The sequence below is a fragment of the Phalacrocorax aristotelis genome, chromosome 1, assembly GCF_949628215.1.
Source record: "Phalacrocorax aristotelis chromosome 1, bGulAri2.1, whole genome shotgun sequence".
NCBI lineage: Eukaryota > Metazoa > Chordata > Aves > Suliformes > Phalacrocoracidae > Phalacrocorax > Phalacrocorax aristotelis.
The window spans coordinates 133,243,685-133,264,376 of NC_134276.1; the positions used below are offsets into that span (position 1 = coordinate 133,243,685).

At 44.2% G+C, this 20,692-nt stretch overlaps 2 protein-coding genes across 46 annotated transcripts in view; one reads left to right on the forward strand and one right to left on the reverse strand.

Moving 5' to 3' along the window:
- The window catches only part of LOC142064237 (rap1 GTPase-activating protein 1-like), a 94,750-nt gene that overhangs the window by 44,246 nt on the left and 29,812 nt on the right, over window positions 1–20,692 (forward strand). For 25 of the 45 annotated variants that reach the window (XR_012663058.1, XR_012663059.1, XM_075108915.1 and 22 more), the window contains 12 exons: window positions 1,911–2,014; window positions 3,473–3,551; window positions 3,833–3,886; window positions 3,976–4,059; window positions 10,801–10,901; window positions 11,543–11,672; window positions 11,923–12,078; window positions 14,796–14,867; window positions 15,085–15,171; window positions 15,808–15,942; window positions 17,519–17,665; window positions 18,897–19,042. Coding sequence is in view for 40 of the 45 variants with exons in the window: in XM_075108915.1 (XP_074965016.1) it covers window positions 1,911–2,014; window positions 3,473–3,551; window positions 3,833–3,886; window positions 3,976–4,059; window positions 10,801–10,901; window positions 11,543–11,672; window positions 11,923–12,078; window positions 14,796–14,867; window positions 15,085–15,171; window positions 15,808–15,942; window positions 17,519–17,665; window positions 18,897–19,042 (1,295 nt within the window). In the remaining 5 variants the exon portion in view is untranslated. Of the gene's footprint in view, window positions 1–530; window positions 654–1,910; window positions 2,015–3,472; window positions 3,552–3,832; window positions 3,887–3,975; window positions 4,060–10,800; window positions 10,902–11,542; window positions 11,673–11,922; window positions 12,079–14,795; window positions 14,868–15,084; window positions 15,172–15,807; window positions 15,943–17,518; window positions 17,666–18,896; window positions 19,043–20,692 lie in introns of those variants that run through there. The other 20 variants (XM_075108945.1, XM_075108982.1, XM_075109147.1 and 17 more) reach the window with 6 other exon arrangements.
- The window catches only part of LOC142064168 (ephrin type-B receptor 5), a 315,634-nt gene continuing 299,726 nt past the window's right edge, over window positions 4,785–20,692 (reverse strand). The window contains exon 5 of the mRNA XM_075108851.1: window positions 4,785–4,887. Within this exon, the coding sequence (XP_074964952.1) occupies window positions 4,823–4,887 (65 nt within the window). The 3' untranslated portion in view covers window positions 4,785–4,822. The remainder of the gene's footprint in view (window positions 4,888–20,692) is intronic.

Sequence of the window (20,692 nt, forward strand, 5' to 3'; positions counted from 1 at the left end):
TTTGATTTGAGATGACTGCTATTCTGGTGGTAGAACAGCCCATTCATTATTTGCAGGGGAATGGCATTTTATTTCTCTTCTCCATTTATTTGACGACGACAAATGCTTTGCATTTAGGCTGAGGAGATAATTTCTACAACCTAACAGCATAAAACCATTGCTGTACATTAGAACAGAATCTGTGCACACTAAAACGTATGCGGAGTACTTTGATTATATCTTTCAAGTAAGTTGGTGTTGGGCAACACTATCATTAGAAAATATATCAACAAACAAGATAGCAGTTGGTACCTCTCCTCTGAAACAGTTGACAAGTAGAATTTGGGAACCAAGCTCCAATTAAGGTATGTGCATTTTATCTCAGTGAGTGGACAGAGCTTCTTTTTCCTACAGAATCACAAATGGGAAATGCAGTTGGATATCTTGAGGTACATCATCTGGGATTTGGAAAATCCCAAGATTTGTCTGCAAACAATGATTTTTTTTTTTTTTTTTTTTTTTCCTTCCCTGTTGCCTGTTCTGCACTGAAGATCCCTGTGGACACATTCCTGATTCCACTGTCAGCAGATTGCTATATGACTTTCTCCTGATTTTCATGGTCCCAAGGCATAAGGATAATTCTGCCTGCAGTAGGGTAGCTAAGATGATTTTGGGTTAGGATTCTTTATTTTGTTTTATTTATTATTATTTTGCTTTGCTGAGAAGAAGTCTTACCCCAACTACCATCATTGATAGCTCAGAAGCACCATACCAATCTCGCCATGTTCTCCTAGGCTGGAGGCTAAATACTGGGATGTACTACTGCCCCTTTCAACAGACGTTGTCATTAGCAGCAAGATATTAAAATATTAATCTAATAAAATCTAATCCAAAGATCACTGGATCCCTTGCAGGACATTATGATTGGTCTCTCTGTCCTGGTTATACCTCAAACCCAACAATTTTGGCCTGTTGCTGAAAGCATGAGTTCAGTCTCAACTCTTTGTTTGGTCAGAGTTTATGTAGCAGCCAGCTCCAAAAACTGGCCATAAAGTGGTTTTCCACTAGGAAGATGGGAGCACGCTAAGCATTTCTGGATGATTCCACCTATATAATAGTCTCATTGTGCTAGAGGTTTCTGTTTCCGTTGACATCCCTTTCAAAAGACTTTAACCTTTTGATGTTAGAGGTTATGTATCTATATATATCTCAATATATAAAATAAGTATAGATATACCCAGGCCATTGGAACATGGCTGTATACCCGGGAGAAATGTGTGGCCACAGCCACTTATATATAGAGCTTATGAAAATGTTTGCATTATTGTTCATTGTTTGACTGAATGGCTTTCTCTGTTTGAGGCACATTTCGCTAAAGCTCAGGCAGTGCTAGTGGCATTGCTGAGTACAGTTTTCGTCTGCAAAGTAGTTACGTGGAGCTATGACTACATCCTTCCTGAGATGTGAGTCCTCTTAGAGATCAACCATTTGGTGTAATGATCCTGCCATTACTGTTTGTATAGAAAATTCCCATGACTACATCCAGTTGAATGTGCTGGAGGCCACTGCTTAGTCATGCAGAGTCTGAAGGATACTGGGAAAGTCCATGAAAGATATTAATTTATTTACAAGAAACTTGGATTTTTTCAAAATGTGTTGCTGAATGTTCTCATCCTAATGCTTCTCAGGAGTCCTTCTGATGATGGACAGCCAAGGAGAACTGAAATTACAGTGGATGAAATTTGACTGATATGCTCATGCATTGATCACCAAGGGAGCTGGGAGACAGCATATACATGTCTTCAAGCATGTCATTGCTAGTTAAAAAAAAAAAAAAATTAGCTAATCTTGAGTGACAGGTTGTATGCAAAAAATCTGGTGAACTCGAGGAAGTGTGTTTGGAATAATGCATTTTGGCTTCCTGTTTTCAGGAGCACCAGAACTTTTATTCTACTGACATGTCCTTGGGCTATCTGGTACTTTCTGTGAAGTATGAACAGATTGAGAAACAGGAAAATCTGCGTCTGTTGCTGAGGTAATAGTGCCTGTTGTTGAAGTGTTTGTTACTGTGCTGTGTCTCTCTTACGTTGAGCTTCCACTGCACAGATATGGGTGTGAATGTCATGTCATTCTCCTGGAGAGGACTGCAAAAGAACCTTCTTAGCCTTTTCTTGCCTTCTCCTCTGAGTTTCTCTGAGCAGTTTCCTTCAGGAAGCTGAAGTTCTGTTTGCAGGCACATCTTTATAGTTCCTGTGTGGAAAACATCTGTTCTTCCCTCAAAAAGGTTTTTCTGTTTATTCTGTTTACTTAAAGACATGTGAGTATTCTCTAGGAACATATGGATTCCCCGATGGAGGGCAGCCTCGCCCAGGCCTGTCTTTGTACTTTGTACTTTAGAGTAAGGCTCCCTTGAAGGTGAGCTAGAACACTCCTTAGCTTCCCAGGGCAGCCTATGAAGTGCCATAACCTTTAGGGCTTCCACAGAGAGCCATTACCCCGAGAGAGCTGCTGAACGAACTAGAGGAAGAAGAGAGAGGGATCTTGCATAGGTGAGAGGCATGCTGCAGAAAAGCTTATTACCACACTATGGACTGGGTGCACTTCCACTAGGCAGTGTGCTACTGGAAGCAACTGACATACAGTTGCTGCTGACAAAGTCTTATCCAGGACTGAGGGAAAATACTGTTTGCACAGGAGTCAGCTACAAGAGAATCACTGGTGGGTTTCCTCCATTGCAGGAGGAGAACACTTCAAAGTACCAGGTGGAGCAATAATCTCAGGGGGAAGGGGGGTAAGAGAGCGTATTTGTGAGATGTGCCAGGGAATGTTTATCTGAGCCCAAAAACCTTCCTACATGGAAGAGACTGGTGAAGAACAAAAGGGTAGTAATTATTCTATTAAGATACCATATTATATGCAGCACCTTTTGCTCAATAGCTTGTTTATAATCGTCTGAAGAGGACTCTGACAGCCCAATATTTCTTCTCCCCTAGAAAGGCATCTCTCCTTTTATAGAGAGAGAGAAAGGAAGTTTTTGTCCATCAGCTTTCTGGAACAATGTTACACTGGTTTCTATACTTTGCATAGATCTGCTTTCCTAGGCTGTCTCTAACAGACCTTTTAAGTCTTTCAAACCCTCATTGTATGATCTTACAAATCCATTATAATACTGTTTCCATGAATTATATGTCAACATTTAGGTATCTGTGAAAGAAAATGGCAGGGTGGGCTGGGAAGAGCAAAATATTTCTTCAAGCACGAAAAGAACTCAAAAGAGCAAGAGGCTACTCATCCCTGTTTTGTCTTCCTCTGCTCTCCACAACAAGTGATGAGCAACAAGAAGTGATTTTATGCACCAGGCTTAAAATGAATCCTCTGGAATAAACTGCTTTAAGGATAATCTGAAGGAATGGCTACTCTTTCTTTAGAGAGCCAGTGTTGCTTATGTCTCCCTTTTGGCTTTTGCTCTAATGTCCTTTTTGTTTTGTGCCAGGACTCGGACTGGCACCAGACATGACCTGATCCCCATTTCCTGTCTGAATGAGTTTCCCAGTGCTGTCCAGATGGCAAAGGTGAGATTCTTGCTTGCCTGTTCACTCTTAAAGCCTCATTCTTCAAGTTATTTTCACATCTGTCCTGCCATTTCCGTTTTCTGCTATTCCCCAATAGCACTGTTATATACTTCCCTTTTACACTAACACTTAGCTTTTCTCTCTCTTCCAATTTTACCTCAGAATTTTTGCCTGAAGGGATTCCTGTCAGATAATTATAAACAGTGCCTACACTCTCATGCCTGCAGCAAGCTAGGGCACATGATAATCACATTTCTGTTTCCCTCTCTCTCACTTGACAGCTACTGTGTGAGGATGTGAATGTTGAACGCTTCTTTCCTGTCCTCTACCCCAAGGTATAATGTTCTGATATGTCTGTATGTCCCTTTCCACCAAGGTCTGGCTAATGATGCCCAACTGATAATTTGTATTTTCATTACTTCAGGCTTCGCAGCTTATTGTTGCGTTTGATGAACATGTCATAAGCAGTAACTTCAAATTTGGGGTCATCTACCAGAAACCTGGACAGGTAAGCTCCCTGTCGTGGTTTAGCGGCAGCTCAGCCCCACACAGTTGCTCGCTCACTCCCCCACTGGTAGATGGGGGAGAGAATCAGAAGGGTAACGCTCGTGGGTTGGGATAAGAACAGTTTAATAATTAAATTGAAAAGAAACAGTAGAAATGCAATGTAAAGGAGAACAATGAGAGGCGCAAAGCCCCGGGGGAGGGGGGAAGGGAGGGGAGAGGGGGAATGAACCGCCGAAACAAACCGCACGCGCCGCAGCCGCTCACCGCCCGCCGACCCGACGCCGCGCTGCCACTGGCCTCCCCCCCAATATACTAGCCATGGTGTCACATGGTATGGAATGAACCTGCCATTGGCCAGTCAGGGTCAGCCGCCCCCACCATGGCCCTGCCCCTCCCACCCCCCCCCCCGCCATGCAGCAGAGCGCGGGAAGCTGGAAAGGTAGCCGACCCCCACAGTGAGGAGAATTAACCCCTTCTCAGCCAAAACCAGCACATTCTCCACCCCTTATTCCATACCATTTACACCATGCCCAGGTCCCATATGATGCAATACAACCGTACCAACCACCACCCCTCCCCTTCCCATCCTTTAACATAATACACAGACATCATTCCCTTAGTTCGTGGACCTTCCCTGTAAAATGTCCATTAAAATGTCCATTGAGTTCACCCAGTCCATGACTCTGGGCTCCATCTGTTGTATCAGTCTTTCAGGGTGGGAGAGATGGTGTGTGGCGTTGGGTTGCTGAATACCGAGTCAGTCATCATTCCCTCACTGCTGCACGGCTTGTTTCGTAGTTGATCTTCCATGGGTTGGGAGGCTCGTACTCTGATATCATTGATACAACACAGAGGTGACACACAGTATTATATAGCAGTTCACATTGTGCCATTCAGTTCATTGACTGTTTTCACCCAAAATCAAATCCTCTTGAGGCACACATCGGATTTCTCCATCCTCCTGCATCACCCACCAAGTACACCCAGGTCCTCGAGCAAAAGCAATCCCACGAATGGGTTTGCCTTTGCCGGAGGCAGGAAGAACCCAGACTGTTTTGCCCAGCATACTTTTTGTGTGCACTACAGGGACTCTATCCCCTTCCACAGTTTGTAGGATTTCTGACTGGGCAGGGCCAGCTCAGTTGGCAGATCCCCTCGTGTTGACTAACCACGTGGCTTTTGCTAAATGTGTATCCCAGTGCTTGAATGTTCCACCCCCCATTGCTCTCAGTGTAGTTTTTAACAGTCCATTGTACCGTTCAATTTTCCCAGAGGCTGGTGCGTGATAGGGGATGTGATACACCCACTCAATGCCGTGCTCTTTGGCCCAGGTGTCTACGAGGCTATTTTGGAAATGAGTCCCATTGTCTGACTCAATCCTCTCTGGGGTGCCATGTCGCCACAGGACTTGTTTCTCAAGGCCCAGGATAGTGTTCCGGGCAGTGGCATGGGGGACAGAATATGTTTCCAGCCAGCCAGTCGTTGTTTCTACCATTGTAAGCACATGGCGCTTGCCTTGGCGGGTCTGTGGGAGTGTGATATAGTCAATTTGCCAGGCCTCCCCGTATTTATATTTCAGCCATCGTCCCCCATACCACAGAGGCTTTACCCGCTTTGCTTGCTTGATTGCAGTGCATGTGTCACATTCGTGGATAACCTGTGCAATAATATCCATGGTCAAGTCCACCCCTCGATCACGAGCCCACCTGTATGTTGCATCTCTCCCTTGATGGCCTGAGGTGTCATGGGCCCACCGAGCTAGAAATAGTTCACCCTTATGCTGCCAGTCCAGATCCACCTCAGCCACTTCAATCTTGGCAGCCTGATCTACCTGTTGGTTGTTTCAATCTTCTTCAGTGGCCCGACTCTTGGGGACGTGAGCATCCACATGCCGTACCTTTACAACCAGTTTCTCTACCCGGGCAGCAATATCTTGCCACAATGTGGCAGCCCAGATGGGTTTGCCTCTGCGCTGCCAGTTGCTTTGCTTCCACTGCTGCAGCCAGCCCCACAGGGTATTTGCCACCATCCAGGAGTCAGTAGAGAGATAGAGCACTGGCCACTTTTCCCGTTCAGCGATGTCTAAGGCCAGCTGGATGGCCTTTACCTCTGCAAACTGGCTCGATTCACCTTCTCCTTCCGCAGTTTCTGCTACTTGTCGTGTAGGACTCCATACAGCAGCCTTCCATCTCCGGTGCTTTCCCACAAGGCGACAGGACCCATGAGTGAACAGGGCATATTGCTTCTCATCTTCTGGCAATTTGTTATACAGTGGGGCTTCTTCAGCACGTGTCACCTCCTCCTCTGGTGATAATCCAAAATCTTTGCCTTCTGGCAAAGCCTTCAGGCCATAATCACTTCCAAGATTCCTGGGCGACTGGGGTTTCCTACTCGAGCCCGCTGGGTGATCAGTGCAACCCATTTATTCCACGTAGCATCAGTTGCATGGTGTGTAGAGGGGATGTTTCCTTTGAACATCCAGCCCAGCACTGGCAGTCGGGGTGCCAGGAGCAACTGTGCTTCAGTACCAGCCACTTCTGAAGCAGCTCGAACCCCTTCATATGCTGCCAATATCTCTTTTTCAGTTGGAGTATAGCGGGCTTCGGACCCTCTGTATCCCCGACTCCAAAACCCTAGGGGTCGACCCCGGGTTTCCCCATGTGCTTTCTGCCAGAGGCTCCAGGTAGGGCCATTCTCCCCGGCTGCAGTGTAGAGCACATTTTTTACATCTTGTCCTGCCCGGACTGGCCCAAGGCCTACTGCATGGACTATTTCTCGTTTAATCTGTTCAAAGGCTTGTCGTTGCTCAGGGCCCCATTTGAAATCATTCTTTTTCCGGGTCACTTGATAGAGAGGGCTTACGATCAGACTGTAATTTGGAATATGCATTCTCCAAAAACCGACAACGCCCAAGAGAGCTTGTGTTTCCTTTTTGCTAGTTGGTGGAGACATGGCTGCTATTTTGTTGATCACATCCATTGGAATCTGACGACGACCATCTTGCCATTTGATTCCTAAGAACTGGACTTCTTGTACAGGTCCCTTCACATCCTTTGTTTTATGGCAAAACCAGCTTTCAGAAGGATTTGGACTATTTTCTCTCCTTTCTCAAAAACTTCTTCCGCTGTGTTGCCCCACACAATGATGTCATCAATGTATTGAAGGTGTTCTGGAGCTTCTCCCTGTTCCAGTACAGTCTGAATCAGTCCATGGCAAATGGTAGGACTGTATTTCCACCCCTGGGGCAGTCGATTCCAGGTGTACTGGACGCCCCTCCGTGTGAAAGCAAACTGTGGCCTGCACTCTGCTGCCAGAGGGATTGAGAAGAATGCATTAGCAATATCAATTGTGGCATACCACTTGGCCGCCTTTGACTCCAGTTCGTATTGAAGTTCTAGCATGTCTGGCACAGCAGCACTCAACAGTGGAGTGACTTCATTCAGGCCATGATAGTCTACTGTTAGTCTCCACTCTCCATTAGACTTCCGGACTGGCCATATGGGACTGTTAAAGGGTGAGTGGGTCTTACTGATGACTCCTTGGCTCCTCAGTTGGTGAATGAGTTTAAGGATGGGGATCAGAGAGTCTCTGTTGGTGCGATATTGCCGCCGGTGCACTGTTGTGGTGGCGATTGGCACCTGTTGTTATTCAACCTTCAGCAACCCCACCACAGAAGGGTTCTTTGAGAGACCGGGCAAGGTAGACAGCTGTTCAGTTTCCTCCGTCTCCAAGGCAGCTACACCAAAAGCCCACTTGTAACCTTTTGGGTCCTTGAAATACCCTCTCCTGAGGTAGTCTATGCCAAGGACGCACAGAGCCTCTGGGCCAGTCACAATGGGGTGCTTCTGCCACTCATTGCCAGTTAGGCTCACTTCGGCCTCCAATACAGTTAGCTCTTGGGATCCCCCTGTCACTCCAGCAATGCTGATGGGTTCTGCCCCTATATAGTTTGATGGCATTAAGGTGCACTGTGCGCCGGTGTCCACTAAAGCTTTATACTCCTGTGGGTCGGATGTGCCAGGCCATCGGATCCACACAGTCCAGTAAGCCCGGTTATCCCTTTCCTCCACCCGGCTGGAGGCAGGACCCCTCTAGTCCTGATCATGGCAGTCACAACTCACTTCCTGTAAATGTGATTTAGGAGTCCCTCTATTACACTTAGAAATAAAATCTGCGCTTCTACTCCTCTGTCTGGGGACCTGCTCGCTGGAAACTGGAGCAGCAGCTTTACTGGAAGAGCCTCCCTGAGTGACTGTTCTTCCTTGCAGTTCATGTACTCGTGCCTGTAGGGTCAAAGTAGGCTTGCCATCCCACCTCATCATGTCCTCTCCGTGGTCATGCAGGTAGAACCATAGGGTGGCCCGTGGTGTGTATCCCCTTCTTTGAGCCAAAGGACGCTTATTCCTGACAGCTGAGACACTGCTCTGTCGAGGTGGGGAGTAGGACAGATCTTCTTTGAGTTGCTGGACCTCTTGGGATAGTTTCTCCACAGCAGAGACCAGCGAGGAAGAGATATTTGTGTTGTAATCCCGGAGTCTATCTATCACCTCTGCCACCGTTGGTGTCTCGTCATCTTTCCAGGACATCACTGCCAATGAGTTTGCATGCGAAGATGGTGCGCTCCGTACAAACTTCCGCCACATGGGTTGTGTGCACTCGGCTTCATCTGGATCTTTGGATGAACGTTGATCGTCCAGGTCACCATAAATCACCTCAAACACAGCTAATTCCCTTAGATACTGGATGCCTTTCTCCATAGTTGTCCATTTTCCTGGGCGATATGTAACATCTTCTTTAAAGGGATACCTTTCCTTCACTCCAGACAGGAGTCGCCTCCAGAGGCTGAGGGTTTGTGGTTTTTTTCCAATTGCTTTGTCAACGCCCCCTTCCCCAGAAAGGGATGCCAATTGTTTGGCTTCTTTTCCCTCTAGTTCCAGGCTACTGGCCCCATTATCCCAGCATCGGAGCAGCCAGGGGGCAATGTGCTCACCTGAACGACGGCTATAATCTTTTCGCATATCTCGCAACTCGCTTAAGGACAGGGATCGGGTGGTCTCTATTTCATTTATTACTTCTCCCTCCTCTCCCCGCGATGGCCCTGGTTCTTCATCATCCCGTTCTAAACGAGTTGATGTCCGCTTCCAATATTTCGTCTTGTGTATGGGGGCAACTGATACTGGTACGGGTTTATTTTCTGAGCTAGCTCCGGTACTTGTTGTGGGGGTTTGAGTGGCTGCAGTGCCTGTTGTCAGGGCTGGATTGTCTACAGTGCCAGTCACTTTGCATTTCAATCCAGAGACATTCTCTTCCCCCTGGGGGCACTGAATACTGTTGAGCAGGGCTCAGTATGCATGGGCCAGACCCCAGCATGTTGCAGTGATCTGTGTCTCTCTGGAGTTCCCAGCGTAACAACATACTTTCTCCAAATATTCTACTAGTTTTTTAGGATTCTGCACTTGTTCGGGGGTGAAACTCCAAAATACTGGGGGTGCCCACTGCCCTAGGTATTTGCCCATGCTACCCCACATGCCCTGCCACTCGTAACTATCAAGCCTCGGGGCAGATTTCTGGGTGATATTCTTAAGTTGCTTAGTCCAAACCAAAACAACATGCCCAAAAACTAACAATAAGTGCACCTTAACCACCCAAAGATGTTCAAGATACAAAAACGTTGTTTTAACAAAGGCACAGACATCATAGAACAAAGTTGCAAAGGTACTATTCTGTATTTCCTCCATATAAAATCTCTCAGAGGAGGAGGTATAATTGCTAATTGCCTCAACAAGGTGGTATCCGAAGTACAGTAACGGTTTCAGCAAAAACCCCAAATACCAGATAAAGCTGAAAATGAGTGTTTGTATAACAAATCTTGTAGGCAAAACATTACTAATCACAGCAGAACACAGCAGACTCAACAAACCAACACCGATTTTTAACACCAACTGCAAAAAGGACAACATGGTGCTGTGACCAGCAGCTGTTGTTATCTCCAACCCTTGAGCCCCACGTTGGGCGCCAAAAAGACTGTCGTGGTTTAGCGGCAGCTCAGCCCCACACAGTCGCTCGCTCACTCCCCCACCGGTAGATGGGGGAGAGAATCAGAAGGGTAACGCTCGTGGGTTGGGATAAGAACAGTTTAATAATGAAAATGAAAAGAAACAACAACAGAAATGCAATGTAAAGGAGAACAACGAGAGGCGCAAAGCCCCGGGGGAGGGGGGAAGGGAGGGGAGAGGGGGAATGAACCGCCGAAACAAACCGCACGCGCCGCAGCCGCTCACCGCCCGCCGACCCGACGCCGCGCTGCCACTGCCTCCCTCAATATACTGGTCATGGTGTCACATGGTATGGAGTGAACCTGCCATGGGCCAGTCGGGGTCAGCCGCCCCCACCATGGCCCTGCCCCTCCCAGCCCCCCCCCGCCACGCGGCAGAGCGCGGGAAGCTGGACAGGTAGCTGACCCCCACAGTGAGGAGAATTAACCCCTTCTCAGCCAAAACCAGCACACTCCCTCAGATCCCACAGTACTTGAGGCAAAACACAAAGATTCAGTTCTCTTAGCTTAAATGTAATAACAAGGTCCGTACTATCTTGTACACTGTAAAGAGAAAGGATAGAAGCTTGCCTTAAGTGGATTGATTTGTTTGTGCAGGTCCTCAACGCTGCTTGAAATGTGTATAGAAATTACAGCTTGTTCTTTGTACTTCTTGTGCTTCTTACGACTTCTCCCTTCCTTTTGAAGACAACTGAAGAAGAAGTCTTCAGTAACACAGAAGAGAGTCTGGGTTTCTTGGAGTTCCTGGATTTCCTTGGTGACAAGATCCAGCTGCAGGATTTCCGTGGGTGCGTACCCAGTGCTGTTGGAAAGCCGGACTGAGTTAGGGAAAACTACGTGCTCAGAAGCTCCAACTTTGTTAGAGCCCTGCTTTCAGAGTAGTGCTGTGTCCTCTGAATCCCAGTGCAGGTGGAGAAGCCCAGAATGCTTTTGTCAACCATCCTGTCTGGGAGCCAGTTGGAGCTTAGGTATCTTCTCATTTTCATTTAAAGGTCTCCTGGTATCTCAATCTGACCCACAGTATTAGTAAAGAATAATTTTATTTGACTGTGCGAATGTAAGTTTGTTTCCCAATGGTAGGGGTCAGTATTGTTTTAGTTTCTGTGGGGCAGTCTGACCTTCCTGTAGTGCTAAAATATGGATTGTGTTTCTCAGAAGAATGCCAAAGAAGTCCTTTGAGGATCCTTTGAGGATCCCTGGTTTAGCTTCATAGCTTTTAACAAGCAAGTATATTCTTCAGCAGAAACATTGTACAGCTTCAGTCAATGCATTTGTTTTCGGAAGATTTAGTGCCCCACTGTCACTGATTTCTTAAAAATCACCTTTGATAATATTGATGTGCCAAACTATGTTACTGATCTCTTCTTTCTTCTCTCCGCTTTCTCATCTTTGTCCTGCCTAACCGATGGCATGGTATGGATTTGCTCAGGTTCCGGGGAGGCTTGGATGTCACTAGAGGTCAAACGGGCACCGAGTCCGTCTATACAAACTTCCGGGGCAACGAGATCATGTTTCATGTGTCTACAAAGCTTCCCTTCACAGAGGGAGATTCCCAGCAGGTATTGGAAGGGCAACTAAGGAATTCAGCGGTGTGGCTAGGGTATTTGATGAGGGGCTAGTTAGAGGGGAGAATGCCTAACTCTGTAATGTTGGGAATTATGGCTGGGAGTAATGGTAAAAGTAGTGATGAGGGGTTTGGTTGAAACAGATGGGTTGGAGATGCTAGACAGACTGGTGTTTGATGCCCCATCGTACTGTTCTCCTATTTTTCACCTGCCCTCTTGCATTATTATTTTTTTTCCTTTCCAGCTTCAGCGGAAGCGTCACATTGGGAATGACATTGTGGCCATCATCTTCCAGGATGAAAGCACGCCTTTTGTCCCTGATATGATTGCTTCTAATTTCCTACATGCTTATGTGGTAGTTCAGCTCACTCATGGCACCAGTGGGGACACTCTCTACAAGGTAAACAGAGCCAATAGATTTCTCTGTACGGATTTACTGATGTTGATTCTTTAAGTGGAAACCTGTTTCTGGACCTCTAGGAGAGGTACAGGTTCAGCAAGCTGTCATCCTAACAGCTTTGCTTGCTCTGTTAGTAAACTTAATCAATGTTTTCAGTGAAAGGCGATCATTATACCTATTACCAGTAAACCTAGAAATCCAGTAGCTGCTACCAGCTCTCCTTCCCCTTCACCCACTCTTTGATCTCTGACCAGAACTCTCCTTCTTGCTATGTTGTTCTCTATTGTATAGGTTTGCAAAGGTCCTTTCTGTTTGGTGTGATTGCTGCTCTTTAGCAATTTGTGATCATGTTTGTTGAGTATTCAGATTTTATAAAGACGTTGATATGCTGGACAGGGCTAGGTGGGGCTGAGAGTGATTAAAATTCTGGAACACAAATATTTTACTGAAAGGAGTCCAGGACTGCTTGCTGCCTCTACCTAGCAAATAGAAGGTTAAAGAATAATTTGATCAGTTTAAGTATCTACACATGAAACTAGAATGTACTAGAAAATGACTCTTTCAAAGTAGCTGACGAATTTCTGAAGCTTAAAGCTTGGGAATTAAAGCAGGATTAATTCAGATTGAAAATGTTTACATCAAAGAGCACGAGGAGCAATTGATGCCATTCTGGGAGATGTCTTGCTTGCATTATGTAAGCCAGGTAAAATTCATTCACCTGTCTGTCAGCTGTGTCTGTATTGCTCATGCTGCAGAGCACAGTGCTGAGAGCTTGCACTGCCTGAGACTGCAGGTCAGATATGGGTGGTTGGCCTAATCAATGGAATACGAACCAGCTACATCTGCTTTGGGAGAATCCCAAAAATAATGCCCATCTAGCAGGAAAGCGCTACCTGTTTGACTCCTCTAGTCGAAAGAAGCCCTGCTAGAACATGAATTCCCTATCTGCAGCCTTTGGGCACAGCTCTTTCTCTGTCACATGACGCTGTATGATGTCTGTATAACTTTATGTTCAACTTTCAGTCATGCTGAGAGAGCAGAAAATATATAGAAGCCTGCATTCTGTGATGGATTTTCCACTGTAGAAACATCTTAATCTAAGCGTTATGTCTGATTGGGTAATGATGAGTCCTTATGCCTTGGAGGTCTAAAAGAACACCAAGATTATTAAAGTCAGGACAGCATCCCCATGTCCTCTCCTACCAAAGACCATGCTGGGGGTGGAACAGCCACCTTCCATTGTTCCCTATGCTATGGGCAGCCAGGTCTGTAGTGACATGATAGCCTCATGTTGATCAGGGGCATAGGGTTCCAGTTCTCCTCTCGCTTTCTGTTTTGTAGGGCACAGAAGCTCACTGTTTTTTGGTTTGGGTTTTTTGTTTGTTTGTTTATTTTTTGTTTGTTTTTCTAATGACAAGGGAAAGAGCTGGGGAAGCTTGCCATGTTGTCTTTTCTCGTCCTACTATTGTTTTCGTCTTTGCCTGTCTGCAATGGCATTGTTTTTGCCAGTGTAATAGGGTTGCCTGTATCATTTAATGAAAAGAAATAGTACCAGTCAGGACCCTAGGGCCAATGCAGAGTTTTCTGTAAAGGCTTTGCCAAAGGGATTTTAACTCATTCTGCCTTGAGAGCATTCTAGTACCTAAGAGACTACAGTTTGGGAAGGTTCCGCCCCCCCCCTTGTTCCATCTACTTTAGTGCCTAGTGGTTAAATTGGAATGCTAATGGCATTTGCTTCTTTGAATTGATTTTTGCAGCCAGAAAATTAAAAATGCAAAGCAGGATTTTAACAGGTAGATATCTAATGGGAGGGAGAGGGAGGCCTTTGTAATTAGGGGGCTGGCCTACAATATGAGAAATCTGAATTAGAGGGCCTCTTTCCTTCTTTCTGTCATTAAACTCATGCTTCTCATTGGCTCTGTGACACTTACACTGGAGTGTTATTTTGAGGCAGTTGCTGTTAAGTTGTTTTGACATTGTTCCCTGGTGCGTGAAATGGCAAATAATGTCATATCCATCTTAGACATCACAAAAAAAAGAAAACCAAACCAGTGAAATATTAAGTGCTGTATGTATCTGGTAAGGTAGCTGCATGTAATTATAGGTAAGTGCTGTGAAGGGCCAAGTGACAAAACTGAATTGCATTAACAGTTTTTTTGGCATTGGTATGTCAGGTAGGAGCATGTTAAAAAAAAAAAAAAGTATGGATTCCCTTATCTGTTACTGGGAAAGTGGTTTTGCATGCTTACTACATGTGACTCAGGCGACGTCACTGAGATACGCTGCACATGGAGGGGAGTATCTCCACTGAGGATTCTCTGTCAAAAAAAAAAAAAGGTCAGTACAATCATATTGACAAAGGCTCTTCTAGTAGAGGTAAATCTTGCAGGCTGAATAAAAGCATCTTATTTTTTTGTCCTTAATACACTGGTCATTATTAAAAACATTTATTTAAAATAATTTTTAAAAAAAGTAATTGGTTTAATTGGTTTTTGTTGCTCTGACTGTGTGCACATCTAGCTGACTGAATTTCAGGGAGATAAAACAGCACATCCATTTACTGAGTACAGAAACAGATGGATGCACAGGACAGCATATTAGATCTCTTCTGGATATATAAATGATTCAGGAGGGATCAGATGTACCATAGTAGTTCGAAGGCTTTGATAGTCTCACTTGTGTTTGATACTTATTTTCTTTCTCTCATATTGTTTCAGGTTTCAGTCACAGCCCGAGATGATGTCCCATTCTTTGGGCCACCTCTGCCAAATCCAGCCATATTTAGAAAGGTTTGTTTCTCTGGTCCAGTGTTAGATGACAAGGAGATATGATACACACCCTTGTGTCTGAGTCAGTATTGTCAGTCTGGCTAGATGACTTTGGAGGTCTAAGAAGTAGTGAGAGAGCGCTTTTTGCCTGTGATATTTTTTACTGTTTGATATTTATTGGATATGTGATACTTATTACTGTTTTCATCTTAAGTCTACTCTTCATCTTGTCTTGTAGAGTGCAGAGTTTCGTGAATTCCTCCTGGTCAAGCTCATCAATGCCGAGTACAGCTGTTATCGAGCTGAGAAATTTGCTAAATTAGAGGTTGGTCTATTACCTGGTTGCTTCCATTAAAAATTACAAAGCTATGTTACTGCCAGATTAAGAAAATACAGTATAATTTTTTATTTCTAATTTTGTGTTGTTTAAAAAAGATGAAATGTGATTATACTCAGCTATGTGATGATTCCTTTGTATTTCACAACAGGCATGACAGAATATGAACAGGTACATTCTAAAGTAAAGTTCTAATCCTCAAGTAAGAATGCGAATGATGTATACATTTTGCTGGTGGAAATTCTGTATTAGCTGAATCTCAGTAATGTGCTACAGAATGCATGCTGGTATCACTGATTTTGGTTCAAGGTACCAAAATTCTGTTCCAGACTCTGCTGCTTGGCTGATCCAAAAAAACCTACCCTCAATCCAAAAACAAACAAACAAAAAACCAAACCGAAAAAACCTGATGTCCTTTATGACTTGCTTTAGAAAGAGTTTAAAAGGGCTGGGTATTACTGTAATACATTCCATAACTATACAGCTAAAACCACTTCATACTATTTAAATTAATTTTAATGGTGATTTTTTAAAGAAGTATGTGAGGCATTGTAAAAACAGGGAAGAAAGAAAATCCCTCCATCCCCAATAACAGCTGTGTTTTCACTCCCAATGTTGATGCAGGAAAGGACTCGGAGTGCCCTCTTGGAGAGCCTTTTTGAGGAGCTCCAGCTTCGCAGCCGCAGTATGATGGGATTGCCCATAGGAGACAATGACAAGATAGAGAATGGTAGTGGGGGCTTCCTCGAGAATTTCAAGGTGAGCTATAGTGGATTGATTCCTTACCCACTTGCTTACACTTCCCTCAAGCTCATTGTGTGTCCATCCAAGCACTACTGACCCTCCTGATCAGCTGTGCTTAGACTGAGACAGAAAAAAGTCTTACCATCCAGCAGCTTTTCTTTAGAGCATCTTCAACTGTGCTTTACCATATTTCCCCCAAAAAAGACATTTTTCCCCTTCCTGTGCTCCTTTCTACAGAGCTACAGCATGGTCTGAGGTGGAATTCCATACTGTCCCTGAGAAGTCAAACTCTTTATTCTTCATGCTGGTGTCTAGTGTTGGATAGGGTTCCATTCCATGACTTACAGAAAAAGGAGTGAGTGTTTGCAAGAGAAGTTTTAATTACTACTAGCAAGCAGCTTTCAGTTCCGACAGCAGATCTCTTCCAATTAATTTTCATTGTAACTGAATGAGTTGCAAGAACCACTGCAAGAGAGTTTCTAACATATCTGTGAGTGTACCGGCTAGAAAAACTGTGATTCTTTACTTACCCTTTAAAAGCCAGAGTTAATTTACCTTTTTTCAGTGTAGATGACACTTTTTTTTAATAAATCACAATTGGGTGACAGAACTTACTTTAAAAAGTGATCAAATGATATGAGAAAGTGAAGTTTTTGTGTGAACAGGCCAACTGAGTTTTGAACTGATTATATATAATCTTCTATAATTTTCCTACCTACTTCCCCTTTCCCATTTCTGTGGAAAGTGCCTCAACACTTCTTATTATACGTAAGTTATCTGTCTGGATAGAGAGACATATTATAAAAAGCATTTCTTCAGATGACCTCCCTCTGCTTTGTATGGTGGGCTGGTTAGAGTCAGTAAGGGCTGTGAAACTAATCCATTCACATATAGGTTTGGTAGCTATATGCATAGCTTTGGTTAGAACTGGGGTGACTTGGTGAGGTGTATTTTTGCATACAATTGGTCTACCCTGCCTTTGCTGCTAACCAGGAATTTCATACCCATCCGTGTCTTACACTAATTATCCCAAAATGTCTGCTTGTGACTCCTAGCAGATGCTGTGATTTGCATGTCATGTACACAGATGACCTGTATTAAAAGGCTGGAAAAGGCTGAGTAAACTCAGAAAATAACTTTTTCAAATGATGCAGAATTTGATATGGCTGGTTTCCACTTGGAACCAACATGAAAGTTCATGCAAGACTGAACCTTACAGTCTTGAACAGGAGTTTGATTTTTGTGTTTTGTAGCCTGTACTGGGTAGGACTGCTCCAGATGATGCCATCTTATCCGGTATGCTGGGATACTAGTAAGGAATCTCTATTTATTGCAACATGACAAGGGAGGTGAAAGTAGAGAATTGACTTGAGGAAGATTTCTTCCCTGGCAGTGAGCTCCATGAATTAGCTAGGACAAAAAATGGGTGATATCTAAGATGCTGCCTTCTAGGAGTTAGGATTTCTGTGGTTCTGGTGTTGGTCTGTCACAACGTTCCACCCAACCTGTGGTGCTTTTCATGCTGCCCTACCATGTGCATGTCTATATGTGTACCTGTGTTTGTCTGTTTCCCTGCCTCCCTTCTGTTCAGCGGGTCATCAGAGGCCGCAGCCAGAGCCTGGATACCATGGGGATATCCATGAGAAAACAGCAGCCCGCTACCCTGCCCAGCCGCCCAACTACAGCTGGCCTTGCCCTCAGCCAGAGTGTCGCCGAGGGCCCTAAGGCCATTGCTGCGGTAAGGTATTTGGGTGAGCTGTAAGAAAAAAATGGGCATACCTTTGTGACACACCCATACATTTTATTTCTCTTTCCCTATTAATTTGTCCTCTTGTCCTTCTCTGAATCTTTTTGTTGTATCATCCCATTTCAGAAGTGGTGACAGCATGAGTTGCAGTCTGTTTTGTCTGTGCTTATCTCTGGCCCCAGTTCATCTGTAAACTAGAGCTGAGATTGATGCAGACTGGGAGAAGAAAGCCAAACATGATTCTACATCAGACATCTATTTCTGCTATCCTGGATTAGATCCTGTACATTGCCATACCTTTAAAAAAAAAAAAAATGCATGCACTGTAGTTTGACCAGAGTGGTACTGTATTGTCATATGGCAAGAGCTGAAAACATAAAGACACTAGATCTGATCCATATTCTTCAATTTCACTAATCAGATTCTTTTCTGTAATATAAACAGGTGCACAATGTTTATTCAAGGTGCTGTTTTGCTGTAAATAGAATTTACATGTTGGGAACAAACAGGAAAATTAATAAAGTTTGGGGTGAATAGTTCTAGTCACTATCAAAGCCTTTCTTATTTGATAGAGATACTAAACATACGTGACCAGTGTGAGCATAATAAATCCATGACAAATGCTTCCAGAGAAGGATCCATATTTCTGATACTGGAAATATGGTTACCTTGGCCAAAATGTATCCAGCTTATTGTGGTCTCTGCATACAGGTAAGCTACAAAAAACCATCTCTGAGTAAGCCAAGAAGGTGCCTTTCAATGTGGAAATTTCTTGGTGATGGTTTACTCAGTTGCATGCATTCTTTATGTCAGCACAACAAAGTCACAGAATAGTAATGACTTGGGTTTCCTACCTCCTTCTCTCCTTTAATTTCTAGTTTTTTCTAACTTTCTGAATCTGCCTCTCTTTTTTTCATCATATTGGGATACATCCCTTCCTGAGCCTCTTTCTCTGTAAACTGGCTGTGTATCTTGTTCTGCCTTTGTTTCTATATCTCTCCGTCTCTTTCTCATACCACCTATGTAAGCCCTAGCTTCTCTTTCTCACTGACAGAAAGTACTCGTTCTTGCACTGGTGGAGCTGGGCCATGCTATTGTATTGCAGAGTAAAGGAAAGGATCTGGATCCACATTGCAAACTCTCTCTCCCATGCTTCCAGTTCTCCAGTTTTTCCTGTCTTGTTCCCCTCCCTCCTTTCTGTCACACTTTCCTTTTTTTCTAGTCTTTTGCCTTACCTGGTAGGAGCCCATCACGTACTCGAGCCAGCCGCTTCCATGGGCGACGGAGCAGTGCCATTGGCATTGAGAACATACGGGAGGAAAAGAGGTATGAGCCATGGGAAGATGAGACAGAGAAAAATCCAGGAAGGTATGAGAAAAGGGAGATAGAAAGGCATGTACGAGGACAGAAAGGGAACTGATAGGGATAAGGGCTGAAATGGAAATGGTTGGATTGGGAAGAAGAGCCTGATTATCGGCTAATAGAGAAATGGACAAATGACAGAAACAAACAAAATAAAAAAGGATATTTGGAAATGGGGAGAATTAATATTTGAGGAAGAAGGGAGGAGATGGCTGGAGGACCATACTAGGATTGCTCTTAAACATTGTGCAGTATGATCCAGGACTAGTGTGTAAGTTAGATGTTCTGAGAAATAATTATAATTAAGGGGTAACATACAGGTTTAAGGAGTGATTTAGCATATTTGACAGAATTATAGCCATTCAAAAGTTGTCTATGGGTCAAGAGAGATTAGTTAACTCAATAAATTTGTCTCAGCCTTAGCTGAGGCACCTCTGTAGAATTAGAGTGTCAAAAGTTACAAAGTGTCAAAATTATACAAAGTTATAAAAGTGTCAAAAGCTCTGCATCTACTATACAGTTTTCCCAGTTGCAAGAATTCCAGGGAACAGCTTAAAGGCTCAGTGTAAAAGGGGAAAAGCCTTCTTAATGTGGAAACTAGTAATTTTACAACAGGAAGAATTACTACATTTTCCCTTCTTTCCAGTTATTCTTTTGGACCTTTCCTTAATGGGGTGCCTGTGACCTAATCTGAATGAAAATAGAGAACTTTCCTTGAGAAAAGTAAAATCTTCTGAGACAACTTCCCTGTAACAGTCTAAGCCAACACAGTAGCCACAGCTCCTCACTACTTGAAATAGTTTTGTACCTTAGGCAGCTGTACCCCTCAATCCATTACTTTGTGTACAACGTCCTTCACTGTCCCTTGAAAGATCTGTAAAAGTTTTCTACAACAAGGAAAAACCCTGGATTTTTTTTTCTGCTGGATTTTTTTTTCTGATAGGAAGGAATTGGTAAGTGGTTGGGTTTATTTAGCTTTCCTTTTGCTTATTTGTATTCTTAGACATGAGGAACAGTACATCAAGCCTTATCTTGTGTTGTGAAAGACTCTTTGGATGATTCTTGAGGGTGCAGATTCACTAGCCACTGGTCTGTTCTAACAGTTCATTGCTACTGAAAAGCAGATGATATACATACTTTCCCTCTCCCACTGTGTCTTTCAACTGCCCAGTCCTGTCCCATTCCTTGTGATAGCTCATGCTTAAGTGGACCCTTCATGGAACTGATTCAGCCTATTAATCTGACAGAAGAAGTGTCAACTTTCTTTTGTTGGATTGTCTGCCAGGTTCTGCTATGAACTGGCTCATGGAGAAGTCTGATGGGTACCATGCCTCCTGGAAAGTACACTTAGCAAGAGTGGCGGAGGCTGGAGCAGGCTCTCCATCTGGCAACAGTGAGCTCAACATGTCATGTGTGACTTGACCCTGAACCTGTAGTTTAATGATATGCAGGCTTTGACAGAGCTGCCCCAGTCCATCCCACTTGTTCATGTGTCATAGAAGTTTCAGGGTTGTTTTAGTTTCAGGATTCTTTTTTGTCAGGATAATTTTCAGTCTCACAAACAGTTGTATTAGCCCAAATGAGGGCATGAGGAACCATGATGTGAGGGGTACAGGTAGGATCAACTGACCAAGAGAGCAGAGGAGGAACTTTGTG